Here is a 20,018-nt window from a genome sequence, read left to right on the forward strand (position 1 = left end):
TGCAGGACCTACAATCTGAACACACCAAGTGGAAAGAAGAAGACGAGAACATCTCCTCAATCTCCGTCGGACATCTTTCACTGCAGGTGAGATACTCTTTGAAGAATATGGATTTTAGCATTAAAATGACATGACAAGGGCAGTGATACTTACATAAACATCAGGGTGAACTTGCACCCCTAGATTACCTTAACAATCCTCATCCAAAGACAAAGAGTTTGGAAGAATTTATTGGTGAATAGTTTGAACTTTCACGAGATGTTAATGTTTCATACTTTGCATCATTTTGTTCCAGTGCTCTGGCGATAAACTGACTGTGTCGAAAACAACAATGAAGGTGGGCAATCACAACATTCTACTTAAACTGGATGTATTTTATAATTAGCAAGAAACCTAAATGGACGTCATGTGTTATTTCAAGCGTATTAAGTCCAGATAAAATCTGTATGTGATTAGCTTACTCGTCAGATGTTAGTCTACTGTATGGGGGCAGCCCTACTCAGGTCGCTAAGTGGCAGCTGTTTGCCATAATGCCACAGGAAGTAGACTACTTGTACCTTTAACAACAGCCATCTACAACAACTGCCAGTTACCTAATACATTCACGTAGCTAGTATTAACAGCTGGCTAGCTGACAACCAGCCATAAGCTAACAAACACATGGAGGCATCATATTTATGGAGCATCACAAAAGTTTGATCATCTTTACAGGCTCCCACAGTCCTCTGTCATCCATTCAGCTCACGCAGTGGTTCATTTGATCAGGTGTCAGAATAAATAATACTAACAGTCATAAACCCAAAGAAATGCTTTGCACATCTATTACATGAGGCAGGTGCATAAGAGAGGGACAAACACATCCAACAGGGACAAACACACTCCTGCACACTCTCTAACTTACAGTGATAAATGCATTAATGCAACGTTTTGGTGCTAAACCTTCACCAGGCAAATAGTTTGGTGTAAAGTCAGAGACCATCTTAAAAAAGGAGTGGCACTGACTCCACCATCAATGAACAAACTCCACATACCCCTGGGAGGTAAACATATTTACACAGTGTGGGTAAGCTGGGAGAGAAATGCTTCAAAAGCTTCCACAGTCACAGTCTGGGCCCAGTCTTAGAAGTATTCTGTGAACTAGTCTGCAAATTGAAAAATCGATACATGATCATTTCTGGACTTTACAGCAAAATAAAAAAACAAAACAGACTTTACAGCAAACAGGTCAGCACTAAAACGTTTCACTAATACATTTATCATTACAAGTTAGACAGTGAGACAAAATGAACAAAATGAACAAAACAAACAAAAATGAAGGGTGTTCGTGATAATAAGATATTCTGTTTTGTTGTTGTTGTTTTTTAACTTTGCCCGCAGATGGCTAACGTGTGGTGGATCATTGCACTTCTGACCTTCTGCCTGTCTGCACCAAGTCTGGCTAAAGACAAAGAAAGCAAGATGAAAGATGTTGTACAATTCATTAAGAACATCATGAATGAGTAAGTCTATATCTTCCACAGTCTCTGAAAAAACATTACTGGATGCCATCAGAGCCCAACTAATTTATACTGATCTAATCAGACCAAGGAACATGCTCCCAACGTTCACCAGGCTTCTTATTATGTTCTTTTGCAAAGCTTCATGTAGAGGTGTTGTGGCGAATGTCCAGTGATAACCCCCGTGCTGAGTGTGAAGCGCCTGTCCATCTGTTTTTTAGAGCATCATTGTGAAAGCAGCAAACTGTCTGCGCTTAAGGAGGACAGTTCTTACTGATCTGTACTACTTTGAGTCATTCTCTACCTCCTGATAACTTCCTGCAACTGTGTTTTGACTGTTGTTTTTAGTTGATCTTCCTGTATCGTTTTCCATCTTTGTGACATCTCACAATCAGATGTTTCAGTTCTTCCAGTATGTTTTTTCTTCATGTAAAGCCATGATGCAGACATAGAGACAGACACAGCTCATTTTATAACCACATTCATGTAGTTAGACTAATTGGAACTCACAGACGTAATCAGTTTTTGCTTCAGTAAAGACACGCTTTCTAGTTTGTGTGTCCGTGAACACAGGTGTATTTGCTGTTGCTGCATTGAGTTTTCTCGTCTTTTCAATATCAAGCATTTGTTTTGATTGTCCATGGGAGGAAACATCCTCCCCTTCAACTACTGTTGGAGGTGACACCATTTTGAATCTTGTGTCATTTCGATAACATTACAAAGGAGTGTAGTCACTGCTGTTGCATACTGTACATGTTCTGCCAGCAAAATGAGACAGAGTTCTTATTTTCTGCTCATTGTTTCTTTTGCATATTCAAGTTTATTGCATTATACAGTACCGAGGCAGACAACAAACAAAAGAGAGATATCTGGTATGACGTGGAACCAGCGACATTCTGATTGTGTGTCATGCATCTTAAGCATCTTAATCAGCTGTCAGGAAGTCGCCCTGCCCAACATTTGAATGTGTTTGTTTTTTTGACAGGTTTGACATAACAGAGATGCGCAGTGCAGCCATAAGCGTTCCACAAGACGAGTCTGGCAACTTGATGCTGGACAAGGTGACGGAACCCAACAAAAAAGAAGGAGAGGATATTAAAAATGGTGTAAGGTTTGGAAACAACAGACTAGTGATAGCTACAAAAAAAGAAATGGAAAGTAACAATGGAAAACCATATACTGAACATTCAGAGTGGCGTGTTCTGAAAGATTTAAAACTTGAAAGCAATGAAGGTGATTTGTTGGTCATCTACTCTTACGCCTCTCCATGTGGTGAAAAGTGTGCAGAACCAGATCATCGTTACAATATCATTGACTTGATTGAGAAAGTAATTAAGGAAGGGCATTGGAAGGAAACGGCACTTGTATTTGAACAAGTATTTTTACCAAAAGAAGAAGAAAAACATGAACAAGAAAAATTAAAAGCTGCCCTTGAAAATCTTGGTGAGGCTATTGGTCATGAAAACATATTTCGATGTTTCACAACTAGGTTTAAGGTTGAAAAGTGCATCAGCTGTGCCGATGGTAAAGATGTTGACAAACGCTGTGTGTCTAACAAAGCATAAAACTATTCTTAATCACAGCAAGGGTTGAGGAAAATAAGAGAAAAATCCTTTAAGACCAAAGCGACTCAGGTCAAAATCTGATCTGAAGATATTTCCCAATGCATCTATTTTCATTATGTCGCTCTACTTGTTTAATTTCTGCCTTGAGGTGCTGGAGAACTTGCTGATTCAGTAATATCTCAGCCACTCACACTGCTGTTTCATTTACTGTGTCAAAAGTTATTGTGTAGTCTGATTTAATTATGTTATCTGCTCATGGTGATTCTTTTGTGTGCTGTAATGGGGTTTTAATGTAAATGTAATAAAATCACTTATCAACTTAAGTCATTCAATTGTTTCTTCACATATGGTCCAAGATGGGACTTGTCTTTTTTTTTTTTCATATTTCAATCCACCTGTAATCAGAGACTAACTGATCTACTTGTCCACATTCTGAATGACACGATGAGAAAAAGTGAATTTCAGGTTTTTTTCTTCAACAGTTCCTGAGGTGTTGTCGTGCATAAAAAGCCTTAAATGTCAATGTACTAGAAAATGTGCTGAAAGCAGTTGACAAGCAAACACACAAACTAAAAAACACTATCTTGGAATGTTTCTAACACATCAATCTAAAATTTCACAAATGTCTTTAGAAATATCCATATTTTATGTCAACAAGATTTCGGGCAAATCAGAGTTCGTCAAACAGAGAATAAATATGTGAAACATAAAGACAAACTTCAGTAGAACTGTGTGCAATTTAGCAGTTTATTAGGCAATTGTGTATACAAATGATTCAACACTGTCCATTCAGATTTACACTGGTCAATCTGGTAGGGTCCCCTTACAAACCAAACAAAAATAGAACAATATTTCTTTGAAGCAGTTCAGATACTGAGTTGAACAGTCCGCTAGGACATGACTCCACACGCAGGCAAAAAGTTCACCCTCTTTGCACACATTCATCTTTCCAACAAAACCCATCATGTGAGCCATGACGCTTTTTGTAAACAGAACTTGCAACTGCCCTTTAAGACTATGAATGTTTAGTTTGACAAAATCTTTCCAAGACCATAGTATGTGTGTCCTTACCATGATCACCATAACTCTAGTTTAAAACTGAGACATAGAGGTCAAATATCAACTTAATATTTCAGTCCAAGCCTGCCCCAGCAGGAGAGCAAGAGAAACAAGATGATCACAATTATTGTCACTTATAGCAATTTTTGCTGAATTATATCTTTGAAATGTAAACTGTTTATACAAATGACATATTTCAGATTTTAAAGCTGTGAAGAGTTAAACACTGGAAATCCAGACTTCAGCCACTGCTGACACTTTATAATAAAAAACAAAACAAAACACACCTTTCTGATTTTACAACGAGAACACGCAAATTTCTTTAAATCCTGATTTAATGGACTGACGATGACAAAATGACAAACACATTTTCCTTAGAAGTTTGCTTTTTCCTTTTGAAATCCTTAAAGATAACTTCAATAGGAAAACTCAATGGTAGCAGTTACTGATTTCTACAATAGTTCAGCAACAACATAAGATGTTTAAGTTTTGCAGTTAAGATGTTTTTTTTTCTGTAATGCCAAACGCTGAGAATAGTCATTTTCTTAATTAACAGTAAACGTGAATCAACACCGACACCGTCACTGCTGTATTCTAACCATTAAAACCGCAAAAAGTGCCAATAATTCTGACCAGCACTGATTTGCAACTTTTACCGACATGAAAACTGATAAACAGTACTGATAATAAGGCAGCCAAACAGACACCACTTAAAACTTTAAGACTGTGGACAGGAAATGGAGTGAGACACATCATACCTAGAATTAAAGACATAGCTAAGACTTGGTGAGCTTGGAGTTTAATGTTCTGTCTGACGTTTTGTTATCAAATATAAATTTGCCACACATCCAGCATCGTCACGCTTGTGTGTTCTTCTGTCATCAGAATTGTGACCTACCGACAGGGCTTTAGAATTCCAAGCTCACAAGTCTGTTTCAGGTTTAAACACGTGAAACCTTTGTTTAACGTCAACCAAGGAATGTGTGGAAAATCAAAACATAAGCATGTCCAAAAATGATAAGATTTTGGATGTATTCGCCTGCCAACACTGTCCATGCACTGCATGTAATTGCTACCACTCGTCGTCAAATTGAGCCCTGAGGCCGATACACATGTGATGGATTGGCATTTACGAAATGAATGTAGGCAAAAGGCATTTCACTCAGAAATTATACTTAAATCCTATTCATTAATCTAAAAAAACAAAGAAAGAAATAGAGAAAATATAACAAAAAAGAAGTCAAAATCAATTTGTCATTTTAATATGTGACACTGAAAATGATATATTTCTAGATTTTGACTGTCATGGCAAAGTATCTCTTACATGGTAAAAGCAGGCTATAGTTATCTGGAAAGACAATCAAGTATCAGAATAGTTGTGATTGAAGGAAACAAAATGGTGATATTGATTTTAAAAACAGTAAAAAATGAAAATATATACCATCCAGCAATAGATCTTAATGCAAGAAAGGAAAAAAAAATCATTTTCCATTAGAACCAACACTCCATCCACTTAACGCACTGATAAATATATTCATGTCTTTATATATAAAAATGTGGGGGACAGACAAATTCAAACAATTTTTTTTACAACAAGGACAAAACCATGAAAATTTAGCCTTAGTCAAATTCACAAAAAAAAAAAAAAAAAAAAGAAAACCTAACATAAATGTGATGAAGCAATCCTTTGTCCCTGACACAAGACAGAAGTACAGGGGTCACTGCACTTCCTCAGAGTCCAATGAATGTGACGGGCAAGGCCGCCCTAGTTATAGCCAGTGCAGCGCCCCGATACGTCTGCACCACTTCTCTGATCCCCACTGAGACAAAAAAAAAAAGAGCAGCAGGAAATAAAAGAAACTTGTGCAAAAGTGCTTCCTGCATCCTATAACCGCCACCCAAATTTCCAACCTCACCGCGTGGCATCCTTCTCTGCAGGCGAAATCGTGATCTCGTTCTCTGTACTGGGAAGCAGTGCTCACTGGCTACAGTACAGAAAATTCAGTGTAATCACTTGCGCATATATGTATAGATGGGATGTGGGACATTTGCTATTAAATTGATCAGAAAATTGTAAAACCCCCTCTTAAATGTTGTTCTCTCTTAGCTAGCGAAGTAGCTCGTCATTCCTCGTAACCCCTTACATCCCTAGTCAGCTCAGTGTGCCTCCCTTCAGCTTCAGGGAACACCAACCTGCATCAGTGCCATGGAACAATCACTTCATCCTCAGCCAGGATGAACTGAGCCATGAATCGGTTGCATGCTTATTGCTATAAAGACACTCGGAGAGGAAAAAAGGCTAGCGATTGTTTTGCAAGCTATCGTGCAAGTAGTTTAATAAGGTTTGCGCACATCTCAAAGAACTCGATGGTGTGGCTTCCTGGTCGAGGGACGGTAGCGTTGTCCGCCCCTCCCGTCGAGTCGATGGATGAGGTCAACGATGAAGCTAAGGAGCCTTCTGCAGCCTTGGTGGGGTGCACAGTGCTAGATGTAGCTGGGACGTCTGCCCCGTCTACATCGTTCTTAATAGTGGTGCGGTAGTTGCCCACAGACCCAGAGCGCAGAGGGGTAGCAGTTCCAGATTTAGTCTCCAACATATCATCTGAATGACAAGACAAAATGTTTAGTCATATGGGAACACACACACAAAAAAACAACAACAACAACAAAGAACAGTAATTTCATTAAGGATCAATAGGTAAGATACCTGCAGTCTTTAAAAGCTGTAAGAAGTTTTTAATTCCCTCAAAAAATGTTGTGAAGGTCTTGACTGTTTTCAATCTTTAATGTGGCCATAGGTTGTCAAAGTTGTGTGTGCTGGAGCGCTGTTTGTTTGTCTTTTTTTGTTGAGTTTTGGTCAGCACCATCACACCTGTTGCACACACTATTGTAACCAGTGGGGCGTTTTATAGTAGAGATAATGGCTGTCACAGGGGTACCAGCCTTCTTTGTTAAGGTTTGTTCATCAGGCTCTGTGCACACTCCCCATTAAAGGGGACATTTGAGGCGCCAGTTGTCTCCTCTTCTGCACAAAATGGACTGATTGTGTGCTGCCTACTTCAGTCAACACGCTGTCATAATGAAGAGCTATAAGAAACATGAAAGGTCAAACGTGCTGCTGCTGCTGCATGTGATACAAGAGAGGAATGCTGGTATAAAGCTGCTTTTAAGAATAATAATAATTTATCAGATGTATATAGCACTTTTCTAGGCACTCAAAGACACTTAACACTAAAATTATTCATTCACACACATTCATTCTGGTGGTGGTAGCTACGATTGTAGCCACAGCAGGCTGACAGAGGCGTGGCTGCGACCCCTCTGACCACCACCTCAAACAATCCATTCACACCAGTGTGAAGAAGTGTCTTGCCCAAGGACACAACGACCATGACACAGGCTACAGGGCGGAATCAAACCACCGACCTTCCGATCATTGACTGACTCGCTCTACCACCTGAGCCACAGTCGCCCCTTATGGCGAAGGGATGGTGTTTGTTAAAGCCGAAGAGCAGGTCGGCTGTGCAGCAATAGTTAACACAGCGAGCTAGCAGGGTAAAAGAGAGCCACTGGAATGACACTGAAAACTCTGACCTTAAACTCAACATACCTCGGTAACCCATTAATGTGGCTTCGTAGTACTGCCCTCTGGTCATGTTAAATAATTAATTAGAAAACTATTGTTAGATGCTGATGGGTAATACTGATAAAGATATAATATAAACATCTAGAGCTTTGTGCTTAGTTAGTTAGTAAGACTATAATCCATGGGGGGATTTTTTCTCACAGCAGTGTGACAGGCAGAACAGCATGAAAGCAAGACGTGTAGTTCCATCAACAGGTCACCTTGTTAACGGTTGCTATGGCTGCAGGTACCAAGTTTTGCCAAAGTAAGCTCCTCTACACCTCAGGGCCCTGTACCTGCACCCACTGGACAGTACAATGAAGTAACCAGTGAGTCTAATAATATAATATGTAAGTGTAGGTCTTTCTGTCATTGGTTCACAGATGTGACTATGAAAACACGACATACTATTATAAATGTTATAAAATCTGATATGTCATTTGTTAAACACAGCAGAAGAACCAGAATTAGATTTTCTGCATTTCTGAGTAATGAGTTTTGGATTTAAATGTAAAATCCAGTCAGTCTTCAGTTCCTTTTAGTCGTCAGTTGTATCATCAGCGAAACATCAACATGATGGCTGACCTGGGTGGAGTTTAAAGTCAAAATTTTGTCTCATACCCTTTATACAGCATGCCTGTGCTCCATCAATGGCCCATAACAACACTCCTATCTCACATTTTCCTTTGAGGTGCCGCCAAGCACCTACGCAGACTATCCCAAGCCCTCAACCCCGAGTCAATCATTTATGAAGTCTCCACTGAGGCAGCTGGACAGAATCCAGACAAACACTATGTAGATACAAGGAGCTGGATTCAGAGCTGACCGCAACATCCCCATTTAAGAGGTTATAAACATTACAAAACAGTAAGTGTTACAAGACTAATTTCACCGACAGGACGAACACAGAAGACCCAACAGAGGAACAACATGTAATGAAAGCAAAACTATTCACTGTGCTGTTTTTCCACACACATCTTATCGAATGTAACAAATACAGAACAACAATAAGTCTGGGTGATAAATGTATTCTCACAATCTTGTTTTTTGTTTTGATCACTACAGATAATTAGCACAATATTCATCTAATGTCTAATGTTTAGAACTACGGTCCACTGGGAACCTTTAATTTAAAGTTAGACGGGCAACATTTTATTCGGTTTAGGGGTGAACTCTAAATAACTCAAAGGTTTTCTATGTTCTAAACAATCCATTATTTTAAATCAAAGACTTGACTGTCCCCACAGCCAGCATGATAGGATCAAGGTGTTTGTTGGCAAGCTTGGCTGCTATAGCAATGGTAGCAGTTCCAACGAGCAGACTTTGGCTGGATAAAGGCTTCCTGTCTTCACTGGAAGAGGTCACTTTCATCAGGTACAACAGATACATCTGAGCTCTTTATTCAGCCTCAGAGTTAATTTCCAACCACTGATGCTGTGTCACTGCTTTGAACTAGAATTTCCTTGTTTTTTTTCCTTGTTCAGGCACTACACATATCAGCGACATAAACCTGTTGCTGTAGCCTGACAGGGATGCAGCTGAGAGACGACCCTGATTCAGGCTATTTTACAACCCAGCTTTACTGAAAAGCAAAAGTAAAACTCACCATCTATGCTACGGAAGTCGAGGAGGTAGGTTCTACTGTCCACCTGGTAGAGTTGAAGGCTCATCTTGGTTTGCATCCCAGTAATAGGATTCTTCCTTCTCACACGTAGATAATATGGATTCACGACCTGGATGGGTAGTGAAGGGGGACAAATTGATAATTGTATAAAAAGTACGTCTTAAAATGTTCTCTGATATCAGAAGTTCTTACACAGTTGAACAACACGATCCCAGTAAACAAAAGGAACCAATTTATTTTTATTGCATTTTAATTTTAAACCTCTAAACACCAAAACCCACAGGCAGGTTTAAAATGCAAGTTGCCAAAAAGGAAAAATGCCAAAATGACACCAGTCATCACAGCCAGAAACGATAAAAACCAGAATAATTACTAGATTTCCAACTTTCAGTCAGAAACGAACATTTGTATTCACTAGATTCTATAAAAAGCTAAACATTTTGTGACTCAGTGATTCAACTCGGTTTCAACCAACAGTTGTGACAAAAATTCAGGGCTGAACTACAGGCTGTGTCTACACAGAGCAGACAGAAGACAAGTATAGAAACATCTCAAGCCTATTTTCTCCTCCTCTCTTATTGATTTTGTTCCTTACCTTCCACTCATAGTCCAGCTGTTTCATGGCACGACACACTTCCGACATGATATCATTGGGTCTACTCTGACTGCGAATACCCAGGTGCCACTTGGCCCTTCTAACACCCTGGTGCTTGGACTTCTGAGGGTTCAGTTCATCTAGTGTGTGGCGAGGCCTGGGTGGAGTCTCCGCCAGGAGAAAGGGAACGCGCTCAGGGTGGGGCTTGATGATGCCGGCCACAGCTGCACCAGACGAAGTCAGGTGCTGGTCATCTAGAAAAGAGTCCGGAGGGCTGGACGCCAGGTAGAAGTCCTTGGCTTCACTCATGATGCGGCGATTGTCAATGATAAGGTGGTAGGCGACGGCCAACGGGTCCTGATGGTTGCGGCTGTATATGCAGGAAAGGACCTCCTCCTCTGTGCACTCAAACTTCTCACATACCTCCTTCAGGGCCTCATCGTCAATCATGTTGTTGCTGTAGGAGGGATCCTCAGGGAACAAGTACTTGGGTAAGTCTTGTTTGAACCACTCATCCTCTCTGTAGGAAGAAATTAGTTAAACAAACCACAGACCATGAATGCAACATACGATCTCATCTAATCTAGACAAGAAAAGCTGTTTGGTTATAGCAGTAGTTGGCACATAATTTCATCCGGCTCACCTGATCTCTTTGATTGTGGCTCTTTTCATTGGGTCCACCTGCAGCATGTGCTTAAGAAGACTTATTACTGAGGGGTTCAGATACTGCGGGGTGAAAAAGATCCCATCGCAGATCTTTTTAAAGAGTGTTGGCACGTGATCATCATCAAAGGGGAGTGTCCCACACAACAAGGCATAGAGAATGACTCCACTACTCCAGATATCCACCTCTGGACCAGCATATAACCTGAGGACAAGGAAGACGACAGAAGCATTAAAGCTGTGTTTCACTAGGGTTGGTTGATTAAGAAATACTATCACACACTAAATGATTCTATCATAATGGGGGAATGGTCAAAGTTCTGTGTCAATCTCAGCTAATAAGAAGAAAAAAACATTACCTTCCTGAAATGACCTCAGGAGCAGCATAGTTTGGAGAACCACAACTTGTTCTCAGGAACTCTCCATCTGACATCATGTTTGACAAACCTGCACAGGATATGACATTGTTATACAGCGTACACATTGATTTTGAATTCTTATAGATTAAACAGAATATGTACTTACTGCACAAAAACATGTAGTTGTTTTGCTGCCATGTCATGAATCTTTGGGTTTTAGAGCCAGTCCTACTTTAGCTTTAGGTTGAACTTAAAGTCAATTACATAAGCAACTACCCGCCATACATGACGTCTAAGAAACTTTGAACATTTGAAACTTGAAGAATTTAGATATATTGAGGACGAGTGCTTCATGCTTCACCACATCCTGCTACTGCCGTGCTTTATCTTGAAACACGGCGCTATGCAGATAAAGAGGGAATGTTTTGGTCCCTGTAAACTAAATGATGAAGCAGAATTATTATTAACATTTCCAGTGTTTCCTGCTTCAACAGTCACTGCAGCTCATTCAAGCTCAGCCTCCCAGCAAGGAGACAATTATTATTATTATTTTTTTTTTTACAGCCAGCAATTCGTTCACTAAGGATTCAAAATAATTAGGAAAAAGCTTGCCAAGGTGGACCTAAGATAAGACACAACAACATTCAGCAATTTGCCTGAGTATCCTAAGGTGACAGTCTGAGTTTGAAAACAAGTTTTGCACGTGTGCACAGCAAGACTAGCAGGATTTTTTTTGTAAGATTTACATTTAGTATTTATTTACCACAATGCTTCATATTTATTCCTCTAGGCTTAACAGGTAAGTTAAACATATTACCTTCCAATAAAATATTTGCAAAGCGGGGCTTTTTCTGACAGTTTTGAATCTTGATTGTTTACATTTATGTTTATCAGCAATCTGTGTTCTTCCTCCTCGCCTTTGCTGACACATTGCTATATTTCCTGGTACACTAAAGCCAGCAACTGTTGATCACTGGAACAGCATTAAACTGTCTGTTTGCTTTTGTGCACACGTGTGTATGCTCACAAGATCATACAAACTAAACTGGGATCTGCACATAAAAACATTTTGTCATAGTCCAACATTACACTACCAGTCTTTAAAAAGTTTAACAGGTTATCTTTCTGTTCAAACTACCATATTAAAATCATGTTTCTTGTTAAGACAGCTAGGTTTAGGGCTGATAAATACTCACCAAAGTCTGCAATCTTAGCATTCATGTGTGCATCAAGCAGCACATTTTCTGGCTTGAGGTCTCGATGTACAACCATGTGCCTGTGGCAGTAGTCTACTGCTGAAATAATCTGCTGGAACAGTCGACGACTTTCCTTTTCATCCAACTGTCAAAGCAGAAATCATCCATTAGGTGTGATCTTCTCTGTGACTCAGTTAGCACTTCTCCGCTGACTAAGCAGCGCTTCATGTTGTGTTTTGATATCTTTTCCAGCCACTGTCGGTTTGTGGATCAGGCACTTGAAAGATTACTGTATCTCCACCACAGGCTGACAGTTACAAAAAGCACATAATGCTCTTTTATGTTTTGGTTATTGCACTAGTAGTAAAATTCACAACATCTGTGACCAGCGAAAAGACAGAAAGAGTGAGAGAAATTGTGAGACGATACACAAGACTGTTTCCAGTGTTAGAGCGTACTACCTTTCCATTTTTGCAGATGTAGTCGAAGAGCTCTCCCCCTGAGACGTACTCCATCACCATGAAGATATCTGTAGGGGTGCTAATAACCTGATACCTACAGAAATGAACACAAAATTGAAATCATGTGGGTTATCCGCAGCTGGCAAACCTAAAACATCCAAGACAAGGCAGTCATAAGCTATTATGTCATCATTTGTGAAAAGAAAAAGTTCAGTTGAGCTTATTTAACAGGAACCGTGCACAACACAATCACTAGGCAGGAGTTATTTAGTTATACAGCTACTTTATATCTGCAGTTCCTGGGTAAGTGTGCTTTTAGCTGAGGTGACTCATTAACTGTGGAATTAGATTTAACTTTGAAATACAGAAACATCAATAGCAACATGATGACATGTGTTTGTGTTCTCAGCATCTCACTGAAACAAGCATAGACCCAACATAAGTCACAGCTCTAAAATATTTTGAAATAGTTCATAAATGTTCAGATATAGATGAATGCCATCAACAACAAAAAAATCAATTCCTAAAAGCAATGCCTGTTCACTGAAGCAGGGCAATCTCCAAACCACTTTCAACCCTGGCCAGGAGAGCCACTGGATGAAGTGCATCACTGTGTCAGTCTGAACCAAGTGTGCAACTTAATGAAACTGTTAACACAGTTTAACACAATTGAAAACAATACCTGTCATACTGTCTCTGTACTTAAATGTCAACAAAGCCAATTTTTCAACACGGCCCATTTCTCTAAACTGTATTTTTGCTCATTTTAACAGACAATGTGATGATAAAACAGAGATTTTATGTACAGCACAACAGCAATTCAATTTCCCACTCTGACATCAACAATGGAGACAGACAAACATGGAAATGAGAACTACACTGCAAATTAAACACAGAAATGGAGACTGATGAGTGCTCAAAAGAGGTGTTTTCCTGTCTACTTTCTTCTCTATTATTACAAACGTGAAAATTTAGTTTTGCATTTGTGGGTTAAAGTCTACAAAATAAAACGAAGAGTGATGAAGTCATTTACCAACAGTTACAGCTGTTTGCATTCATTCATAAGTGAATTTAATCCTTTAGAGACGGCACTTCGCATATATGGTCAGTAGTGCAGGTAAACAAGCCAGAGTCACTCATTACTCATTGACCCAGTGGATGGACACACAAAGCTTTTGGTGAGTAACTACACAAGGAGGAGAGTGTTGGCACATTGTGCAACACACCAGTCAGGATTAGCAGCTATACAAGGGGTTGCAAACCGGTTGTTTTACATTAGGGAGCAGAGTTACTTGCACTCATTAATAGTGATCTTCATCTCCTTTGCATACTATAAGGAGGGTAAAAGACAATCAGTCATTTTCTCCCTATTCATCAATAGAAGAGATTCATTGATAGTTGGCGTTGCTGATGATCAGGGCAAGTAATTGGCATTTTTCTAATCATCAGTATTGTGATTTGTATTAAACACTTATCGATAAATTACATTCGAAAACTTGGCTCTATCAAAACAGCTACAAATATTATCACTGCAATTATTGATCAGTCAACCCTGAGAGCTGCCGTTTCACAGATGGGGACCAATGCAAAGCAAATATCACGGATGTTGTAGTAAACACTGCAATCTTCTATAAGCATGCCCGTTTCCCCCATTACACTGACAATGCCTGAATAATTCATGTGGTGGCGTCAGTGCAGCTGGAACTTATTTTGCTGATTGTGCTAGGCTAAGGATGTCACTAAGACCCTAGCTGCCAGATCTGTGACTAATGCTATCTGGGGTACAGTAACATCTTCCTAGAGTAAGATTAACTTTATCAACCTGCTCTAACTGACAGACACGTCTCTCTAGCAGAGACAAAACGTAGAAAAAAAACTGAACAGGAAGCAGAACCACATATCAGACCGTGAGCTACTTTCACAGTGGCTAAAGCTACGTTCATGGGTAACGGCTAAGTTTGGAGGCAGCGACAGACTCTAAACAATAACATATAATGCTTTAAATGATGGCCTCAATGAGTAATTAAAGTGACAGAACAAAGAAAGATGAATAAAACAGAGGAAAAATAGCAGCATTAACTGCAAGAGAAGAGAAACTGTTAACGTAAATCTTCACTCCTATTTATAATGTACACATTCAGTTAAAGTAATCGTTATTAACCTGGTTATAAATGAGAAGTTTCCCACTATCACATGCTGCTAACATATAGCATTTCATTTACCCATCCATTATCTATACACCGCTTAATCCTCACTAGGGTTGCGGGGGGCTGGAGTCTATCCCAGCTGACTTAGGGTGAAGGCAGGGGACACCCTGGACAGGTCACCAGTCTATCACAGGGCTACACTTAGAGACAGACAACCAAGCACACTCACATTCACACCTACAGACAATTTAGAATCACCAATTAACCTCAACATGTTTTTGGACTGTGTGGGAGGAAGCCGGAGAACCCGGAGAGAACCCATGCTGCACGGGGAGAACATGCAAACTCCACGCAGAAAGATTCCGGTGCCCCCACATGAACCGGCGACCTTCTTGCTGCGAGGCAACAGTGCTAACCACCGCACCACCTTGCAGCCCGCATTTCAGTTATACTGACTCCAAATATCAGTTATATATTTTTTCTTAATTACAAATAACTGATTTTTATCAATTAAAAGTTATTTAAAATCGAAATACAACTAATACACAACTGATTAAATTAAGGCATCAATCTTGAACATATTAGTTGTTGTTGATTTGGTGACACTTGTTACAATTAGTGGTGGTAACAGCAAATGCGGTTTCTTACTAGAGGTCTAAGAATTCTCAAGGCAGCAAAAAAAAAAACAAGCTGCTGCAGTTGTAGAAAAGAACTGAGGATATTTTTGACATTTCACCATCATTCTGTGAGCAACTTTAATGCAATTTTATGCTGCATGTGTCTGCAAACAGCTTAGAACAGAAGAATAAAACAGCTACTTTACTGTCAAACAGAATATACACTCGTTGGTGCACATTCTGGCTGAAAATTTGATGCAAAAAACTTGAAAAAGCTTGGCACATTGAAAGCAGTTGGTTACCTCCCTGGGAAGCTGGAAGTGTGCAGCCTGTTGCCTGCAACTTTTCACATAACTCCCTGCAATATTTCAAACTGATGAGCGCTTAACTTGCTAACAAACACGCTGCATTTCCTGGGATGACTTAATCATGAAGTCAAATCATATTTCACGTGTTAAATGTTTTTAAATGCAAAGCTGCAGCAGTAGGAAATGCTTGGTTTGCACTCAGAGGAACTTCACACAGCATTTTTTCCAGGAAAGTTGCCTCAACACCCAGTTCACATTACGGCAAATATATAAATATTGCAATACTTTCCTCAGTGGATCAATGGCTCAGTCACCACTGTGTTACCTCACTGACTGTAGATAGTGACTTAACACACATTTACTTTCATGAAAATCCTTGAGAGCTCCACTTAAGAATGTGTTCGTGGTTACCGCTTATCCTTTCACTCCAACATCCATTATACTGACATTTATTTACACTACAAAGCTATGCTAACACACAGACCGCTTTTTGTCTTGGTAGTAATCATAATCAACATCAAACTAGAGAATAAGCTAACAAGACAAGTAAAAATCCTCTGTGTAAATTCTGCAGACAAGAATGCACACATTTTACAGCACTGAAATAGAGGAGCAAAGTAACAGTGCAATAGTGTTAAGACATTTTAGGAAAACGTCTAGCAGCTTTGGTCCATTAATTCCAAAACTGCTTTCTCAGTCTAAAGGCAATGATGTGACACAGTCTACTGGAACAAATGCATCTCAAAGTTTACCAAAGTTTCAGCAGATGTTACAGACGTTGACTCACTGTACATCTCATGTGTCACAGTTGCTACAAACATCCTGTAGAATACATGAAGCAGTGTTACATTACATCGCTCTATTTGTTATTATTCAGACTAGACAGGCAACGCTTTGCACTTTGCCCCAGTGGTTTGCGCAAAGATGGGATCTCGCTCTCACACGCGTAGTTTACATTTTTGTGCATGCATGACATGGAACTGGTATTTCAGGCAATTAGCCACGCCTCCTGGTCAGTTGAACAACCCTGCAAGTGTGGCCTTGTGCCTGTGGACATTCACTTGCCACTCAGGAAGTACCCCAGCAATTTTCTGACAATATTTTTAGATTTGTGCTTCTTCCAGCAACAGTGTCCAACGATGGCATTTTTGTATAGCCAAACGAAGTGTTTTCTCAAGCCTTGATGTACCCGTGTGCTGAAGCAACAGCAGTGTACAGCGGCTGGCTTGATGAGTGTTACAGTAAAATCAGACAGTAATGTTAAACAATGACTCATTCAGAATTTCGCTGTCATTCATCTACCTGCTTCAACGTGTACAGACGTCAGCAATGCCATAAGCAATTTAAAACAGGGACAGATAATAGTGACTATTCTTTTCTGCTAAAAACACAAGTGCTCTAGAGAACTATATGATTACATAATGAAACCACATTTCGCAATTACTGATGTCAAGAAGGGGTCACACGGCAAGGCATGACAAAGATAATGGCCTTTTGTAACACTTAAATGGAAGGCTAAAAGAAGGGATAAACAAAACAGGCAATACTGTACAATAAGCAGATGACTTATGCGAGAGGAGAGTGGGTCAGACAGATATTGTCCTAGATGAATGTATTCTAAAACACACTATTAAAGCCTGGAAATAGCTCAGTGGGTGGCATTAACGTGGCGGCAGGAGGATTACGGAGCAGTGAGCAGGGTGTAATCTAGGACTTACAGTTTAATTATGTGAGGGTGCCTGAAAAGCTTGAGGTTCTGGATCTCCCGGCGAATCTTTCCCACCACATCCAAACTGCGGATCTTCTGCCTGTTCAGGATTTTCACCGCCACTTGGTGCTTGGTAAGCTCATGTTGGCCCACTGCAGAGTAAACAAGATGGGAGTGCATGAGTAATATGATACCCTAATTACAAATCAAGGACATAAAAACAATGAAAAACACCACAATTAAAAGAGCAAACATGACAGAAAAACGTAAAACTCCTGTCGGAAGAAAACAAAATGTGGTATTATAAAACTAAAAAAAAACTCCACTGTAAACTTCCATTAACTGACTGCTTTTGATCAGATGGATGTTATTATAACCAGTACCTCATTTACACCCAGCAGACAAAGGGCAGCAGTAGCATTTATTGAGAGTCTGTTTGGTGAATGTAGGTCCATTATTCCCTTTAGGTCTGCTTCTAGCTCTACACCAACACCAGATGGAAGCATCTGGCTCTTTATAGTCTCTAAATTTGGTTGTCATTTGATGGTAGGGAGACAGCGCACAGATATATTGTGGATTTATCATTTTCCTGCTACATCTGGAAGCAATGTTGAGAGAACCAGGCAGTGAACCAAAATATGCCAAAAATGTGGATAAGAAAACCAAAACAATAACCTAATTTATCCTAGAATGCTCTATAAAAGAAATGATTGGAAGTGCAGAGTCAAATGTACATTTACAGTTTGTTTGATACTATGAGTAACCCCTTCAACATAACAGTAGACACTAGATCCATTAGTAATATAATATATATTGATTATAGGAGCTTTAAGTGGAGCATAATGTCGATGGTAAGACACAAAGTGTTGGTTAAAGACTGAGATATGTTAAACGAATCTAATCTGAAGCACTACTATTACCTCAATGCTAAAATATTTGATCATCTTTAGGACGTGGGAAAGCTGGTTCCTTTCGAAAGGTTTTCCAGCCAAAAATGTTTTGAGAGCAAGAGGGAATCTGTTGGTTGAGGTACAACTGATGCTGCAAGGATTTCACAACCTTGTGATACGCAACAGCAGCAGAGAGGACAAAGTATGCAAACACAACCTAAACATATCAGAACAAATCTTCCATACTGAGAAAAAAAAAAGAAAAAAGAACCCGATAACATCTCAAAGGATCATGGGAATACAGCATTTTTGCACATGGGGGTTCGAACACAACCGCTTTTGATGTGCTATTTGTGGAAGTAGTGAACTATTAAATCTTCTGTAATCAAGGCCATAATCACAAAGCACTCCGTCCTTTTCCTTTCAGCAACAACAACAAAAAGCTGAGTGCACAGAGATGACTCACTGGGAATTCACTGACTGTAAACACAGTGGTTGTTCTGAGTGTTTTCTTTAGAGAGGGACTAGTTGGGTCACTTCATTTGGGTATATTTGAGCTTCATCATATTTCTCTAAAAGTCAAAAGGCACTGTGACGTGAATCAGAATGAACATATGGGTAAACATGGCGGTTTTCGTGGAATCCAATAGGCACATCAGTCCAGTACATGTTACTACAAGTCCAGTTCTATATTGACACGGGCTACTAGTCGTACCGCCCTCTGGACTGGGAACACTGGGCGTAGAGTCAGCACGGTTTGCCTAATTCTGTCTCCATGCACACATAAAAGCATTTATATTTCTACCAGTAAATGGCAAATACAGATCACAAAGAGGGCAGTTTAGGTTAAAATGAGCAACGAGCTACAGAACTAACTTATAATATATTTAAAAACAAAGAAGAGAGATGGCTAAAAGCTCCCCATTAATGTGTGCCCAGCTAGTGCTAACACCAGTCAAGAGGGTCTACTTCCCGGTGTCTGTCTTGACAAGCGACTTGTGGCTCACTGGCTAGCTCACAACGGAGCGAACAGACGCTAACTGAAATACGAGTGTTCAAATAGAAGCTAATGTCGGAAAACTTGCGCTGTTGTTGTTGTTGTCGCTCGTCGCAACTGAAGCTACACCCCCGCAAAACGTAAGGTTTGTCACAAGCAAGCAAAAGGTAACAGCAGGACAACAAGTGTGTTACCTTCCTGGCGTTGCGACAAGTTAGCTTTCCTAGCTATGCTAAATTAGCGGCTAAAGCTAAAAGCTCCCGCTGCCACCATCTTTCGGTTGGCAGGATGCACAAACGCAAAAGACAGTCGCACAGACCTTTAACCTTTCCGAACGTCCCCACTCCGAGCGTGTCTCCGAGAATGTAATGTCCAATTTTAACTCTTCCTTCATGTTTCGTTTTTTCCGTCGCCATCTTCCCGCAGTGGCCTTGCTGCGGGGTTTGCTAGCTGCGGGCAGAGACGGACCGAACTCCGCTGTGTGCGTCTCCACTCTAGCGGCTCGGCTCCGCACGGAAGGTGGGAGGCGCCCCGGCTCCTGCGCCATTCGTCAAAACGGTAGGAGACGTAAGGCGCTGCGTTCACGTGCTCTCAGGAAAATCCGAAATCGCAGCGTGAGTCTCAACTTTTCGTGGACTGATCGTGTTAGTGCTGGAAAATCACCAATCTCTGTGCACTTTATTCAACTTTTCTGTAGTATTATCTTTA

General features: G+C 40.2%; 2 protein-coding genes across 2 annotated transcripts; one reads left to right on the forward strand and one right to left on the reverse strand.

Moving 5' to 3' along the window:
• Nucleotides 1-3,515, forward strand: LOC103365316 (uncharacterized). Its single transcript, XM_008292733.1, has 4 exons — nt 1-86; nt 296-337; nt 1,378-1,499; nt 2,482-3,515. Exons 2-4 carry the CDS (start codon nt 332-334, stop codon nt 3,059-3,061), a joined length of 708 nt encoding a protein of 235 aa, XP_008290955.1. The 5' UTR covers nt 1-86; nt 296-331; the 3' UTR covers nt 3,062-3,515.
• A 274-nt stretch (nt 3,516-3,789) lies between these two features.
• prkaa1 (protein kinase, AMP-activated, alpha 1 catalytic subunit) lies at nt 3,790-19,800 on the reverse strand. The gene is made up of 9 exons (XM_008292735.1): nt 19,630-19,800; nt 17,434-17,575; nt 12,644-12,737; nt 12,183-12,327; nt 10,987-11,074; nt 10,608-10,832; nt 9,965-10,484; nt 9,352-9,478; nt 3,790-6,722 (listed from the first exon to the last, which is right to left on the reverse strand). Exons 1-9 carry the CDS (start codon nt 19,724-19,726, stop codon nt 6,439-6,441), a joined length of 1,722 nt encoding a protein of 573 aa, XP_008290957.1. The 5' UTR covers nt 19,727-19,800; the 3' UTR covers nt 3,790-6,438.
• Between the last annotated feature and the right edge of the window lie 218 nt (nt 19,801-20,018).

This window comes from Stegastes partitus, unplaced genomic scaffold (genome assembly GCF_000690725.1).
Source record: "Stegastes partitus isolate 25-593 unplaced genomic scaffold, Stegastes_partitus-1.0.2 Scaffold827, whole genome shotgun sequence".
NCBI classification, from domain to species: Eukaryota; Metazoa; Chordata; class Actinopteri; family Pomacentridae; genus Stegastes; species Stegastes partitus.